At 41.6% G+C, this 13,584-nt stretch overlaps 1 protein-coding gene across 2 annotated transcripts in view; it reads left to right on the top strand.

Annotated features, from left to right (window-relative positions):
* The first annotated feature begins 88 nt into the window (after positions 1-88).
* LOC121971839 (probable pre-mRNA-splicing factor ATP-dependent RNA helicase DEAH9) overlaps positions 89-13,584 on the top strand; it is a 54,469-nt gene continuing 40,973 nt past the window's right edge. For both annotated transcript variants that reach the window (XM_042523304.1, XM_042523303.1), the window contains exons 1-7: positions 89-220; positions 316-460; positions 1,394-1,468; positions 2,580-2,669; positions 2,774-2,853; positions 3,084-3,153; positions 3,239-3,324. In XM_042523304.1, the coding sequence (XP_042379238.1) occupies positions 111-220; positions 316-460; positions 1,394-1,468; positions 2,580-2,669; positions 2,774-2,853; positions 3,084-3,153; positions 3,239-3,324 (656 nt within the window). In that variant the 5' untranslated portion in view covers positions 89-110. The remainder of the gene's footprint in view (positions 221-315; positions 461-1,393; positions 1,469-2,579; positions 2,670-2,773; positions 2,854-3,083; positions 3,154-3,238; positions 3,325-13,584) is intronic.

Raw genomic sequence — 13,584 nt, 5'->3', positions numbered from 1 at the left:
AAAATAATAATAAGGAGCATTTTTTTTTTCTCTTTTCCTCCTTGTTATTTATCGTTGGCCTATAAATATGAGTTCGCCCGCCGTTATTCCTCGTGCACTCGGGGCTGCAAATGGCTCAGTTCTGGCGACCCGGTTCGGCGCGGCCCCGAGCAAGCCTCATCGACGATGAAGAGGGCGGTGTTCTCTTCCTCTCTTCTCCGGCTCCCTCCTCGTCGTCCGGGTACTCTCCTCTTCCTTCTCCCTTCCATTCCCCCTGCCTCTCGGTGAGCTCTTTGTATAAACCCTAATGCTGTGCGGGGTTTTTGGATCGCATAGATTCGGGCATTCGAGCTTGGAACGGCAGCGGCAGAGACTGCCCGTGTTCAAGTACCGCGATGCCATTCTTTACTTGGTGGAGAATCACGCCACCACCATCATCGTCGGCGAGACCGGGAGCGGGAAGACTACTCAGATTCCCCAGGTTTTAATTTGAACTTTTTTTCTTTTTCAATATTACACATTCGTGGATCAGGCTTTGACGAGTGATAGTTCAAAATAAAAATAAAAGAAAAGAAAACCAAATTGCCAATGTCTCTTCAAATCTCATTTTTGATTCCCTTTTCTTCGTCTTCTTGTGACTCGTCATATCTTTTTCCTTCTTTTAGAAGTTGACCCAGAGAAAAGAGTTAATCTTTATGTAATCCAATCCTTTTTGAGATTAAGAATCTGCTAATCTCTAAAAGCTTCCGTACTTCAGCTCTTTGCATTTTAATCTGCCACTGGTGCCAGCCGTAAAAGATGGCTTTTTTTCAGCTGCTAGCATATCAACTTTTAACAACATCAACAATATCCTATCTTTTGCAATCCATCTTTGTAGATAGAATTTATGCTGTATTAACTAACATCCGATGACAAAGATTTGTCCTTCCATTAAGGGTAGAGATAATGTATTCTGGGTTTGTTTAATATAATTACGTTACCTTTTGCAATCTACTTTGGGCTTATTTCTACTTGATATGAAAGGGGAGTCATTTTTTGCACTAGAAAAAACATACCTTAGATGATATTCACTTTTTCTTGGGTCTTTTAGTAGTGAAATTATTCTTGGTGAATGGTCTGAAGACCCAAGATAGAATATCAACTTGCGTAACTAATTCTAATTGATAACTAGAGCTGTCTTTATTTTTTTTTCCTTTTTTTTTTTTGAATTCTAGCTCAGAATTGAACAGTCATCCATGTCTACAAAATTAATAGCTTACAATAGTTTGATTCTTGTGATTGTGATCAGGCATGCATTTATAGTAGATGACTTCTAAATATTATAGTCTCAGTATCTTAGTCTCCCTGTCCTAGCATTTCCTTTTCCGGTTTTGCTGATATATTTTAATTTCTTGTATTTTGTTCATTTCTTCAGTATCTTAAAGAGGCAGGCTGGGCTGAAGGTGGTCGAGTAATTGCTTGCACTCAACCTAGACGATTGGCTGTACAGGTGATTTTTTATTTTGTAGTTCTTTTTAACTTATAAATTAATACTTCCAATTATCTAGCCTCTATTTAATAACCTTCAAGGTGTTGAGTTGGTTGCAGCTATTTTTGTGTTTTCAAATTTTCTTATATGCACACCACATTGCATGATAATTGCTTTGTAGTCATGCACAACATTGTAGCAAAAATGCGAGTTATATATTTCATGCTCATCAATAGTTCAATATTGTGCTTTGATAGGCTGAGAACAGTGAGTGTAGTAGGTTCTAAATGCTATAATGTGAGAACATAGGTTAACATTGCATGAACATGTTTGATAGAGTCTGCAGATAGACAACTTGAATCATTTAGATTTGAAGCGTAAAGGTAGACTGTATAGAGAGACCAAAACGATTGTACACGACATACTTAAAATGATTTAAAAGATTTGCTTGTTACTATGAATATAGTCTTTAATGGATGAATATGATTCATTCAACTGTTTCTAATTAATTCTCACTCACAATTTGTTCTTGTATGCTCATAAATATTGCATGCCCTATCATTATAAAATATATTTTCATGTATGTTCTTATTATGATTTATATTTTTTGCAAACTTGTCTTCAAATATAGCCTTGAAAGACAAGGGGAGTTTTTGACCATAGATTATACAGTGAATTAAGGCAACAACTACTTGGTCTAATTTTCAACAACCAACTGGTTTACAGCCTCAGAACTCAAGCTCTCTATTGTGTCAAGTCTTTCATTTGGTTGTCAATGTTCTTATGTTCTATCATTCTGTGCATTACTCTTCCTTGTCTCTTCTACAGTCTACATGAATGTTCTTACTTACATGTTACAATAGGTAATTACATGGCTGCAACATATAATGCAATCTACTTTAGCCACATCTGTTTTTCCTTGACTCAAACTGTATAGCTTTAGGTTACAGCTTCAAATGTTGTAGATAATGTTTAATTACCTATATATCATCAAACATTGCTACTCACAATTATTCAAGTTAAATTCATTCCTAATACCAAAGTGTTAAAAAGAAGTAAAAAAATGTAACCATCTGAATTGTCTTGCTCTATGGTATTTTATTTAATTATATGCATACCATTTTCTGAATAGTCAGTTGCATCACGAGTTGCTGAAGAGATGGGTGTCAAAATTGGAGAAGAGGTTGGATATACCATTCGGTTTGAAGACCAGACAAATCCTGTAAGACCAGTTAGATTTTTTTGTGGATGGCATATTTGACCAATGGTGCTTGCATCTATTCTCTTTCTCAACTAAATAATTTAATAAGTTTTCATTATGAATAGGGTGTGACTATGATAAAGTTTCTCACTGATGGGGTACTGATTAGAGAAATGATGGATGATCCACTATTAACTAAGTATAGGTATGCCCTTGGGTTTAACTTTCTTGCTCTTTCAGGGATTCTCACGAAACTATAGGTGTGGCTCCTTAGGAATCTTCTTCTAGTTCAGCCATACATGCCCGTTTACTCCAACATGAAGTGTTTATACCTATATTAATTTAGCTATTTTCCTACCCATCTCATTGTTTGATGATAATGACATTAATAGCTACTTTCAATTTCCATTTGTTTGTCACTTTTCCTTTGTTTAGTGTCATCATGGTAGATGAAGCTCATGAGAGATCTATATCAACTGATATGTTATTAGGCCTCTTGAAAAAGGTAGCTCTCAGTGAACACATGTTATCATCCAATTTCATGTTGCTTTCTGATTGTGCAATAAAGATAACCATCTCATTATTGCCAGATCCAACGACGGCGACCTGAATTGCGCCTAATCATATCATCTGCAACAATTGAAGCGAAGTCCATGTCCAACTTTTTCCAAAATAGGTCAACCCATTTTCTAGTTTAGTTCATCTTATTTGACTTGTGTTTTGCAATATCGTCTCTTGCTATGGTAATAGTTAAATTACATATTGGTATGAATACATGTGAAATAACATTTTTAGCTTGCCTAAGTTCATGCATTGTTTCTTCAGCAAGGACCTCGTTGGAGTCCACAAACATTATCTTTGAAGCTCCCATGTTGAGTCGTTAAACAAATTGACAAGCTAAGCAGTGTCATGGTTTTTTTTTATCTCGTTCTCATCATCTGTCAATAGTGAAAGATATTATTTTGGTCATGTACATAAGTGAAACTAGGTCAACATTAAGAATATTGCTTGTTTTGGATGCACTATTCATACAAACAGTATTGGTGGTACAAGTGTTTATCTTGGCCGATGTCAAGTGAAATCAATTACATGTTGGGCCAAAGGATGGGCAAAGAAAAGACAAAGGTGAACAATAGGGCATCAGATGAAGGTTTGTGACAAAGAGCTAGAGCTGAGATGCACACAAAATACTTTGTGAGATTTCTAGTGTGGCAAGCGGGTTAGTTCAATTGGTTTTTGAAGATCATATAGAGATGATGTTGGGTTCGTCGGGCCGCGAAAATCACTTTTTCGCGTCGCGGAAACCCCGAGTCACCCAAAGCCATGGATCTCGTGCAAAGATTCGTAAACAAAATTTTTCGAAAAACCTTTTTCTTGTACGAGTTTGTAAAAAACTTTAGATCTACACTAAAGTTAAGATCATTACCCTTGTAGCGAAGCCCTTCGCGTTCCCGCTTGTCCAAGATGTCGCCGGATCTCTAGTTGTCAAAGTAGACAACCTCTATATGTATCCACATGGACACAAGTAGAAGGAGATGACCAAAACACAAGGTGTGCTAGCACCAATGGAGTGTTCGGCCAAGGAATGGGGAAAGGAGAAGAGAGAGCACCCCAAGGGAGAAGAAGAGTGAATGAAAAATCAATCAATGAGAGGAAATTCAAAAACCCCTTAGCCATCAAGTGGCCGGCCACTCTAGGAGGTGTAACCCTCACATTAATTCCAATTAATGTGGAGACCATTAAGAGTTGTAACCCCCATGAGGTGGCACTCTAGGATGATGTGGATCAACACTATTGGTCCACATCTTGCCACCTCACTAAATGACATGGCAACAAGTGTAATCTCCTCATTTAATGTGGGCCGACCACATTAAATGCTATGAAGGCTTGTAACCTCCATGAGGTGGCACACATTGATGATGTGGAGCAATCCTATTGGTCCACATCTTGCCAACTCACTAGTGATGTGGCAAAAAGTCAAGTCAAACATGACTTTTTCTCTTCCTCTCAAATCAAGTCAAACTTGATCAAATCTCTCTCATGGTTGATCTAATCCAACCATATGATTCAAGCCAACTTAATATAATGAATCTAATTCATTAAATTAAGTTGATTTAATGAGTCATAATCTAAATTAGACTCATTGAATACATGAATCAACTTGAGTCCAACTCAATTAGCCCAATTTGGATTACTTTTAATCCAATATGATTCATCAAATGAATCTAATCCTCTTAGTTCATCATATGAACCAAATCTCCATCTAATTGTCCTTAGTGTGTGACCTATAGGTTCTTGTAACATTAGCAATGCCTAAACCCATCTAGGAGCATAAGTAATGAGCGGTATCTAGCAACACATCATTACTACCCAAGTTACAAGAATGTCGAGATCCGACATCACCTTGTGACTACCAATTGTGACTCCTCACAAAATATGTCATTGTCCTTCTATCCTAGACATCTAGATTGATCAATATGAGGCATAGACCGTGTCATCCTCTAATCAATCTAAATCTTGAACTCCAAGTAGACTCACTCGACCAAACGAGCTCAACATCTAATGTCGACTCATTTGGGCGTGACCACGCACTTCGTGGTCTAACTCTATCAAGAATATTGATGTCGCTCCGTCATATGGGAGGATAGATCCCATCTACATCACTCACATCCTCTGCGTAATTTGTTACATACCCGAATCGCCTTTATAGTCCACCCATTACGGGTGACGTTTGACGAAACAAAACATAACTCCATGTAGTGATCCATGGTGACTTCAGGTCTAAGGACTAATAGTCATACTAATAGCCACATGAGAAAGTATATGACACTCATATAACGATCCATGATACTTTCTCATGGCGGGTCATTCAGTATACATTCTCCAATGTATACCCATGTGTCAGCTTGATATCTCTATATCCATGACTTGTGAGATCAAGTCATCGAGCTGACCTACATGTTAGTCTTATTGCATTAACATTGTCCCTGAATGTTAATACTCGACTAGGAATGATTTAGAGTAGTGTTCCCTATATCATCTCACTATCGATTCAACTAATCGATTGATATAGGTATGAACCTTCTACTCTAGGACGTTACTATACTTATTTTATCTGGCACTAATATAAATAAGTATAATAACCAAACAAATGCCTTTATTAATATACAAGAATATGATACAATGAGTCCATACAATCATCAAATGATTGGCTCTAGGGCTTTAACTAACAGATGATTAGTATTGAAGGTCAAAAATCGATGATCATCATGCAACTAAACAAGGAGTTTGAGAATCCCTATTTTAATTTGTATTAATTAATAGGTTTATTATATAATATATATCTACAGTAAATAATCTGGTTAGCTTGTATACCCATATAATAACTCAATTTAATTTGATTTAGACTCTAGTACTACCTAAATTGAACCATAATTGAGCTTATAAACCACTTAGTTCTAATTCCATTCATTGGAGATGTGATTAGGCCTAGGTTGAAGTCAATTAGGTCTAAATTTAATCCTAAATCTACTTATTTAACCCCAAAACTAGATTGCATGAGCTGAATCTTGCCGAGTTGTGGCACATTTGATGCTGATAGAATATCTTCGTGGCTAATAACAATACTAGTATTGAAACAAAAATTTTTGAACCTTGGAGAGCCTTTCTATTGGCATGCTGGGACACCAATATAAGATTCAAATACAAAGCAACTTGTTTGCTGGTCACAAGATCTAAAGAGGAATGAGGACTTGGAGTATTAGGCAAAAGGATGCATAACCTGTCTTCTTACCTCCACAGGAAAATGACGGTGACAGAATGGTTATAATCTCCTATCCATAGTGTTATATCTTCCAATATAAATGCCTCTTGGGAGATTACTAGATCATAACGTCACCTAGTACTAGATTCCCTTGGCTGATAAAGAAAAGAAACCTAATATTTGAAATTTAATATCCTCGTGAGTTGGAGATAGGGATGCCAACAAGGAGAGAGAAGGGTTAATCATATTCTCACTAGTTTCCTATGCTAGAAGCAAGACACGTATCAACAAGATACTCTTCTTCAGTCCACACAAAGGGGTAGTGACATAATGATAATTTTGAAATCATATCCTTATACACAAGGGCGCATCCACGTTAACGCCTACCTGGGCTTTGGCTCAGGGGCCCGCGTCGAGAAGGAGACAAGCTCAGATTTATGGCGGGAGAAAGGAAAAACGTGAGAGAAAGAGGAAGGCAGCTCAGGGTGATAGTGTCTGTGTTCGTGGCCCACAACTCGGGTAGATCACCCAGGCTGACTCTACCATTGCTTGTATATATAATTCTATTTGTGCTACTTTTATAATTAGATCTTAATCCTTAGTTGCATCTTTCCCCTCTTTAAACCAATATCGATGGGATGGTGATTAACTTAGATAAAGCTGGTTTATTTTGTAACATGATACAAACCACTAATAAACTTTAGAAGGCATGGTTGTTTGTATTGGTAGACGGGTCACTATCAAAACATGATTTAAAATTTCATACCATAGGGTTTAGTAAATTATCTTAAAACCTGATACTGACTGACTCAAGTAATTGTTGTGTACCACCTATGCTAATTGTACTAATTATGTCCATGAGTATTATGTTGCTCCAGCATTCAACATGCCTTATTATGCTATGATATGCGCTAAAATTTATTTAATGATTGTTACTTTTTATAATTTGTTTTATCAAAATTTTAATTCAATTGATTATTTTCTTTTATAATTTTTTTTTCATGTAAAAAAAATTAAGATTATGGTAGTAAATTGATATAAATTGATCTTAACACACATTATAGTAAAAATGAGTAACATCATTCTTAATCAATTATTAATTGATATAATGAATAAAAATTTATTTAAATACATCTTGACATGTTTTAGCATATGCCAAAATGTGTTGGGTATTAGTAGGATATAGTACAATAAAAGATAATTGATTATCTAATTCTTATAACTTTATTTTTATAAATAAGTATATTAAGTGATATTATACTAAATTAATAAAACTCATCTAAATTTATCTCGACATGATTCAATGCATGCTAAAGTGTGGCATTGTATTGAGCATTAGTACAACACGATACTGAAACAATACCTTTTCAATTGGGGACCAGAACTTTGACATAGAATGCTTCTTATAATTTAATCCACTCCCTAGATATTTATCTTCCTTCTTACCTTCCTCTTCTTCTTTTTCCCTCTGCTGTCAATTAGCCAATGTAACATGATCCTGTCCGAACGCTGACTCAACGGACGCTGGGCACGTGGCGCTCTCCTAATCGATGACGTGGGCCTCCGGCTAGTCGTACGAAGCTCCGGCGGACCTGCACAGAAGTCGGGCCGGGAAGGGGTTCCCGGCGGCGACCCTCCGACGCTTAAGTCAGGTAAGCAGATGGTGGAAAAAGTAGCTCCAAAGGCCTTGAACGCGTACCTCCGGCGAAGTCTGCGGCTCTTTATATAGAGCGGTGAAAGAGCTTCTACACGCCCACCGAGGCGTGTACGCGTACCTCAGATGTGTTTACCTGACGCCATACTGCAACAGTCCCATCGCGCCTTCGATGGGACAACAGGACACCCCGTTGTCAGACTAGGAGTATGGCTTAGCCATACGACTTGACGACTGTCAGCAGATGTTCCTGTCCCTATTTACCCACCGCCGGCGAGGACGTCCATCCGGCCGGCTAGACGAAGAGCGCCGTCCGGAAGGCTTTAATTCCCTGCGCAGGCCGGGCGGCGCGCCCATTACGTCCTGCCTTCTCTTAGGCCTTCCGCTCGGTCATTATTTACTGTTTCATTGAGCATCGGAACCCCGATCCCTGTCAGGGCGCCTTTTACTATCAGATGTTTACTGGCAGACCGATCGGCTTGCCCTTTTCTCCTGAGTCCGATCGGCTACCTGGACCTTTGACTTTCACGTGGCGTTGACCCCTCAAAATGGGGGTCCCCTGTTCTATCCGTCGGATCACTTGCCTCCCCCTCAAGTCTAGTCGAAGGAGGCGAAGTCCGACTGACTGGACTGTCGATCAGACTAAGTAACGGCCACTGCATTAGTCCGCTCGGCAAGGCTTAGGGATGCACATCCGTTCGGCGGTGTCTTGCCCGTGCCTTGTACTCCCTTGGAATCCATGCAGAATCCTCTTCTTTTGTCATTTGTTTGTTCGACCAGCATCAAATCTTCAACTTTTGCCTCGGTCCTAATTTTCTTGCGCCAAGTATATTTTATAAGGGAGCCGCTCGGCCACATGTTGCCTTTATTTTCGCCTTATCAGCAAGCCCGATCAGAGGTCGGCCTTTACAACCGAGCAGGACCTTGCAGAAAGTTATCCGTCCGGAGGATTTATAGACTCCGGTTGCTCGCCTTTTAACGTCGAATTTTACCGTTAGCGCCTGACAACCTTCCGCTCGGCAGGTTTATAAACGCCGGCACGTCTCTCGATATTTAACGTCGGAGTTCGACGGTCTTCCGCTCGGAGGGTTTATAGACGCCGGCTCATCTCTTTAACGCCTGAGCACGGTCTTCCGCCGGAGGGTTTATAGGCGTCGGCTCGTCTCTCGATTTTAACGTCGAGCTCGACGGTCTTCCGCCGGAGGGTTTATAGGCCGGCTCGTCTCGATTTTAACGTCGGAGCTCGGCGGTATTCTTCGGACGCTTATAGACGCGCTCGTCTCGATATTTGCGTCGGCTCGGCGGTCTTCTTCGGACGCTTATAGGCCGGCTCTCTCAATATTTAACGTCGAGCTCGGCGGTCTTCCGCTTGGACGCTTATAGACGCCGCTTCGTCTCTCGATATTTAACGTCGGAGCTCGACGACCTTCCGCTGGACGTTTATGGCGGCTCGTCTCGATTTTTAACGTCGAGCTCGACGGTCTTCCGTTTTTAGACGCCGGCTCGTCTCTCGATATTTAACGTCGGAGCTCGACGGTCTTCCGCTCGGACGTTTATAGACGCCGGCTCGTCTCTCGATATTTAACGTCGGAGCTCGACGGCCTTTACGGCTAATTTCGATACTGCCGATCGGCGTAACCCTTGGCCATCTTTTGAATTAATTTCGCTTCCTGCATTACAAGGATACGGGCGACTAGCATATACAAATATGAGTTACATTCGTGCACCTTTCATCCCGCTCGGATAACGTACTCCCGGCCGAACGGCTCGGGGTCCTCTTCGTCGAACGCTTGGCTCGGATAACATACTCCCGGCCGAATGGCTCGGGGTCTTCTTCCTCGAGCGCTGGGCTAAGATACTGTACTCCTGGCCGTACGACACGGGGTCTTCCTCGTCAAGCGTTTGGCTCGAATATTATACCTCCGGCCGAATGGCTCGGGGCCTTCATTATCGAGCGCTTAGCTCGGTTATTATACCTCCGGCCGAACGGCTCGGGGCCTTCGTTTTCGCGCCTTTGGCTCCGATGATATACGCCCGGCCGAACGGCACGGGCCTTCTTTCGGAAAATTACGATGAATTCTATGCCCGAAAGAAACTATATTTGGAAAACTAACCTGCCGATCAGAATAAGATCTAACTTAATTTCTCAACTCCCGAATACCCGTGGAGTGAGGTGGATACAATGTACTCGTCGAAATTTATCAAGGCCAGGAGGATGGCGAAACTCCCCGGTCGGTCCCCCATGGCCGCTCAACCCACCAGAGGTGGAGGCGGCCTGCTGCGTTATCCTTTTACTTGATCCTTCTGCTCCCGTTACTCCACGAGCCTTCGTCATCAAGCGCTTGGCTCGGATATTATACCTCCAGCCGAACGGCTCGGTGCCTTCGTCATCGAGTGCTTGGCTCGGATACTATACCTCCGGCCGAGCGGCTCGGTGTCTTCGTCATCGAGCGCTTGGCTCGGATCTTATACACCATGAAGATAGGCCGCTCGGCCGATAACGCCAATTGCGCACATTATAACATTTTGCCTTCTACATTTCAAATATACAACCAAACGGAAAATATACAGCACATATTCTATTGGTGCACCTTTCACCCCGCCCCGGATAGGCTGGAGATAATTTGCGCTTCATGGTGGATCCAAGTGTCAATCCATCTTCATCCGCTCGGCAGCTCGTCCACCCAACTCCCTCGTATGCGATCGATTCATCGCCTGACATCAAGCTCCCGCTCTTGAGGTTCCAGAAGGAGGGGCTTGCTATAAGTTGAATTCGGGAGATGAAGTATCTGCTTTTGAGGGAAATGGGACTGTGGCAGTCGGTGCTTCCGCTCGGGAGATGCGTCCGCTCGGAGGGCCTTGGCTTTTCTGTTGTCCCGTATTGGTATTTCATCTGACGAAGATCCCCGATTGCGACTCACTGCTACAACATCAGGAAGCGCCCGGAATAGGGCCCGACGGAATAGAACGGTAGCCGGTGGTATTTCCGCTCGACCACCGGGCGCTGACGTTGCTTGCTTCTCCGGCCGCTGGGCTGTTGCTTTCTGTTTTTGCTCCACAAGCGTGGCGGCCCTTATCTCGATCAGAGCGTCGAGTTCCTCCGTCGAAAGCGTCACCATGTGTTGTCGTCTAGCCTCGTCTATTGTTTCCGTTCGGATGCAGGAGCGTTCCCACAGACGGCGCCAATTTGATCCTGTCCGAACGCTGACTCAACGGACGTTGGGCACGTGGCGCTCTCCTAATCGATGACGTGGGCCTCCGGCTAGTCGTACGAAGCTCCGGCGGACCTGCACAGAAGTCGGGCCGGGAAGGGGTTCCGGCGGCGACCCTCCGACGCTCAAGTCAGGTAAGCAGATGATGGAAAAAGTAGCTCCAAAGGCCTTGAACGCGTACCTCCGGCGAAGTCTGCGGCTCTTTATATAGAGCGGTGAAAGAGCTTCTACACGCCCACCGAGGCGTGTACGTGTTCGCAGCCCATACCTCGGTATGTGTTTGTCAGAAAGCTTACCTGACGCCATACTGCAACAGTCCCATCGCGCCTTTGATGGGACAACAGGACACCCCGTTGTCAGACTAGGAGTATGGCTTAGCCATACGACTTGACGGCTGTCAGCAGATGTTCCTGTCCCTATTTGCCCACCGCTGGCCAGGACGTCCATCCGGCCGGCTAGACGAAGAGCGCCGTCCGGAAGGCTTTAATTCCCTGCGCAAGCTGGGCGGCGCGCCCATTACGTCCTGCCTTCTCTTAGGCCTTCCGCTCGGTCATTATTTACTGTTTCATTGAGCGTCGGAACCCCGATCCCTGTCAGGGCGCCTTTTACTATCAGATGTTTACTGGCAGACCGATCGGCTTGCCCTTTTCTCCTGAGTCCGGTCGACTACTTGGACCTTTGAATTTCACGTGGCGTTGACCCCTCAAAATGGGGGTCCCCTGTTCTATCCGCCGGATCATAACATGTATCAATAGACTTAACACTTTCTCATGGTACCTACTCAAAACTCTCCTTGCAGACTGCCACTCCCTCAGCACACCTGTACTTATTGCAGCCTGCTGCATGTTGCACGCCTCTTGCACATGCCACATGCCACATGCCACATGCTTCTCTTCATATCTAAAAACAGGCCCTTCCCTTCCCATCAATAGCTGAACACCCTTTTCTACGATTATCACATCCCTTATGACCTCTTGACCCCATGTGCTCGTGTTTTGGAATGATTTAAGTGGGGTTAGCAAAATCAAGTGAGATTAGTTGCATATTGAGCTTTTTCTCGATTTTGTCAACTTCTACTTTTTAAACAATTTCGATGATTTACACCAAAATCTCATTAACTTGAATTTGATTTTTCAAGATTTGGAATATTCTCAAAAATTTGTTTGAGAAATTGGTTGGAATCAGATAGGCCAATCTAATTAGGCTAATTTGTCTCTACTTACTGCAATAAAAGCAACCACACTATGGATCTATAAGTTAAAGGTCGAGATTTGAACATGCTACTACTAATGCTCAAGCGATCACTATTGTACGAGAACCATCTAGAGGCTTAGAACCTATTTCCCATCTATACGCTTGTATTTCTTTAAGGTACCGGTAAGTGTTTTGTTGGTACAATTGGCCCAAAGTGGTGAGGTTTGACTTTGATGTCTTGATATGCAGTTAAGGGTTTAAGTTATGTTGGTTGATTATTGTTATTTGAGATAAAAAGAATTGATAAAGAGTGATGCATATTTATATACAAACTACGAATCTATCTTAAAAATTTATAATTAGGTTAATTGTCAGATATATTAACTAATATATACATATAATATGGTAATTAATATATATAGATAACACTTCCCCTCAAGTTGGAGCATAGATATTAATCATGCTCAACTTGTTACAAAGATAATTAATCTAAACCCCATTTAAAACTTTTGTGAAGATTTTCCCTAGTTCTCCCATCTTCACATATCCAAATCAAACTTTGTTGAATTTTCTCACGAACAAAATGACAATCAATTTCAATATGCTTAGTTCACTCATGAAATACAAAATTCGATGTAATATGAAGAATAACTTGGTTATGACACCACAATTTTGCTGGTACTAAAATTTTAAGTCTTACCAAGTGTTGATATATCTACATTATCTCACACACAGGCTATGTTATATCTCTATATTGTGACTCTACACTGGATTGTGACACAACGTTTTTCTTCTTACTCTTTAAACTAGCAAAGATACAATAATTTGAAGCAGATCTTCAATCCATTTTGGAACCTGCCCAATCTATCTCTGAAAAATATTCAATATGAGTGTGCCCATGATTTGCATATACGATACCCCAGTTGGGTGATCTGAAGTAGATCTTCTATCCATTTTGGAACCTGCCCAATTTGCCTTTGAAAAACATTCAATATGAGTGTACACATGATTTGCATATACGATACCCCATTTGAGTGCTTCCTTTAAGTAACACAAAATTATTCTAACGTTGCCCAATGATGAACTGTTGAGGATGACATAAATTGACTGACA

Source organism: Zingiber officinale, chromosome 4A, assembly GCF_018446385.1.
Source record: "Zingiber officinale cultivar Zhangliang chromosome 4A, Zo_v1.1, whole genome shotgun sequence".
Taxonomy (NCBI): Eukaryota; Viridiplantae; Streptophyta; class Magnoliopsida; order Zingiberales; family Zingiberaceae; genus Zingiber; species Zingiber officinale.
The sequence above is the reverse complement of the archived record's forward strand: the minus strand, read 5'-3'. Positions and strand labels throughout refer to the sequence as shown.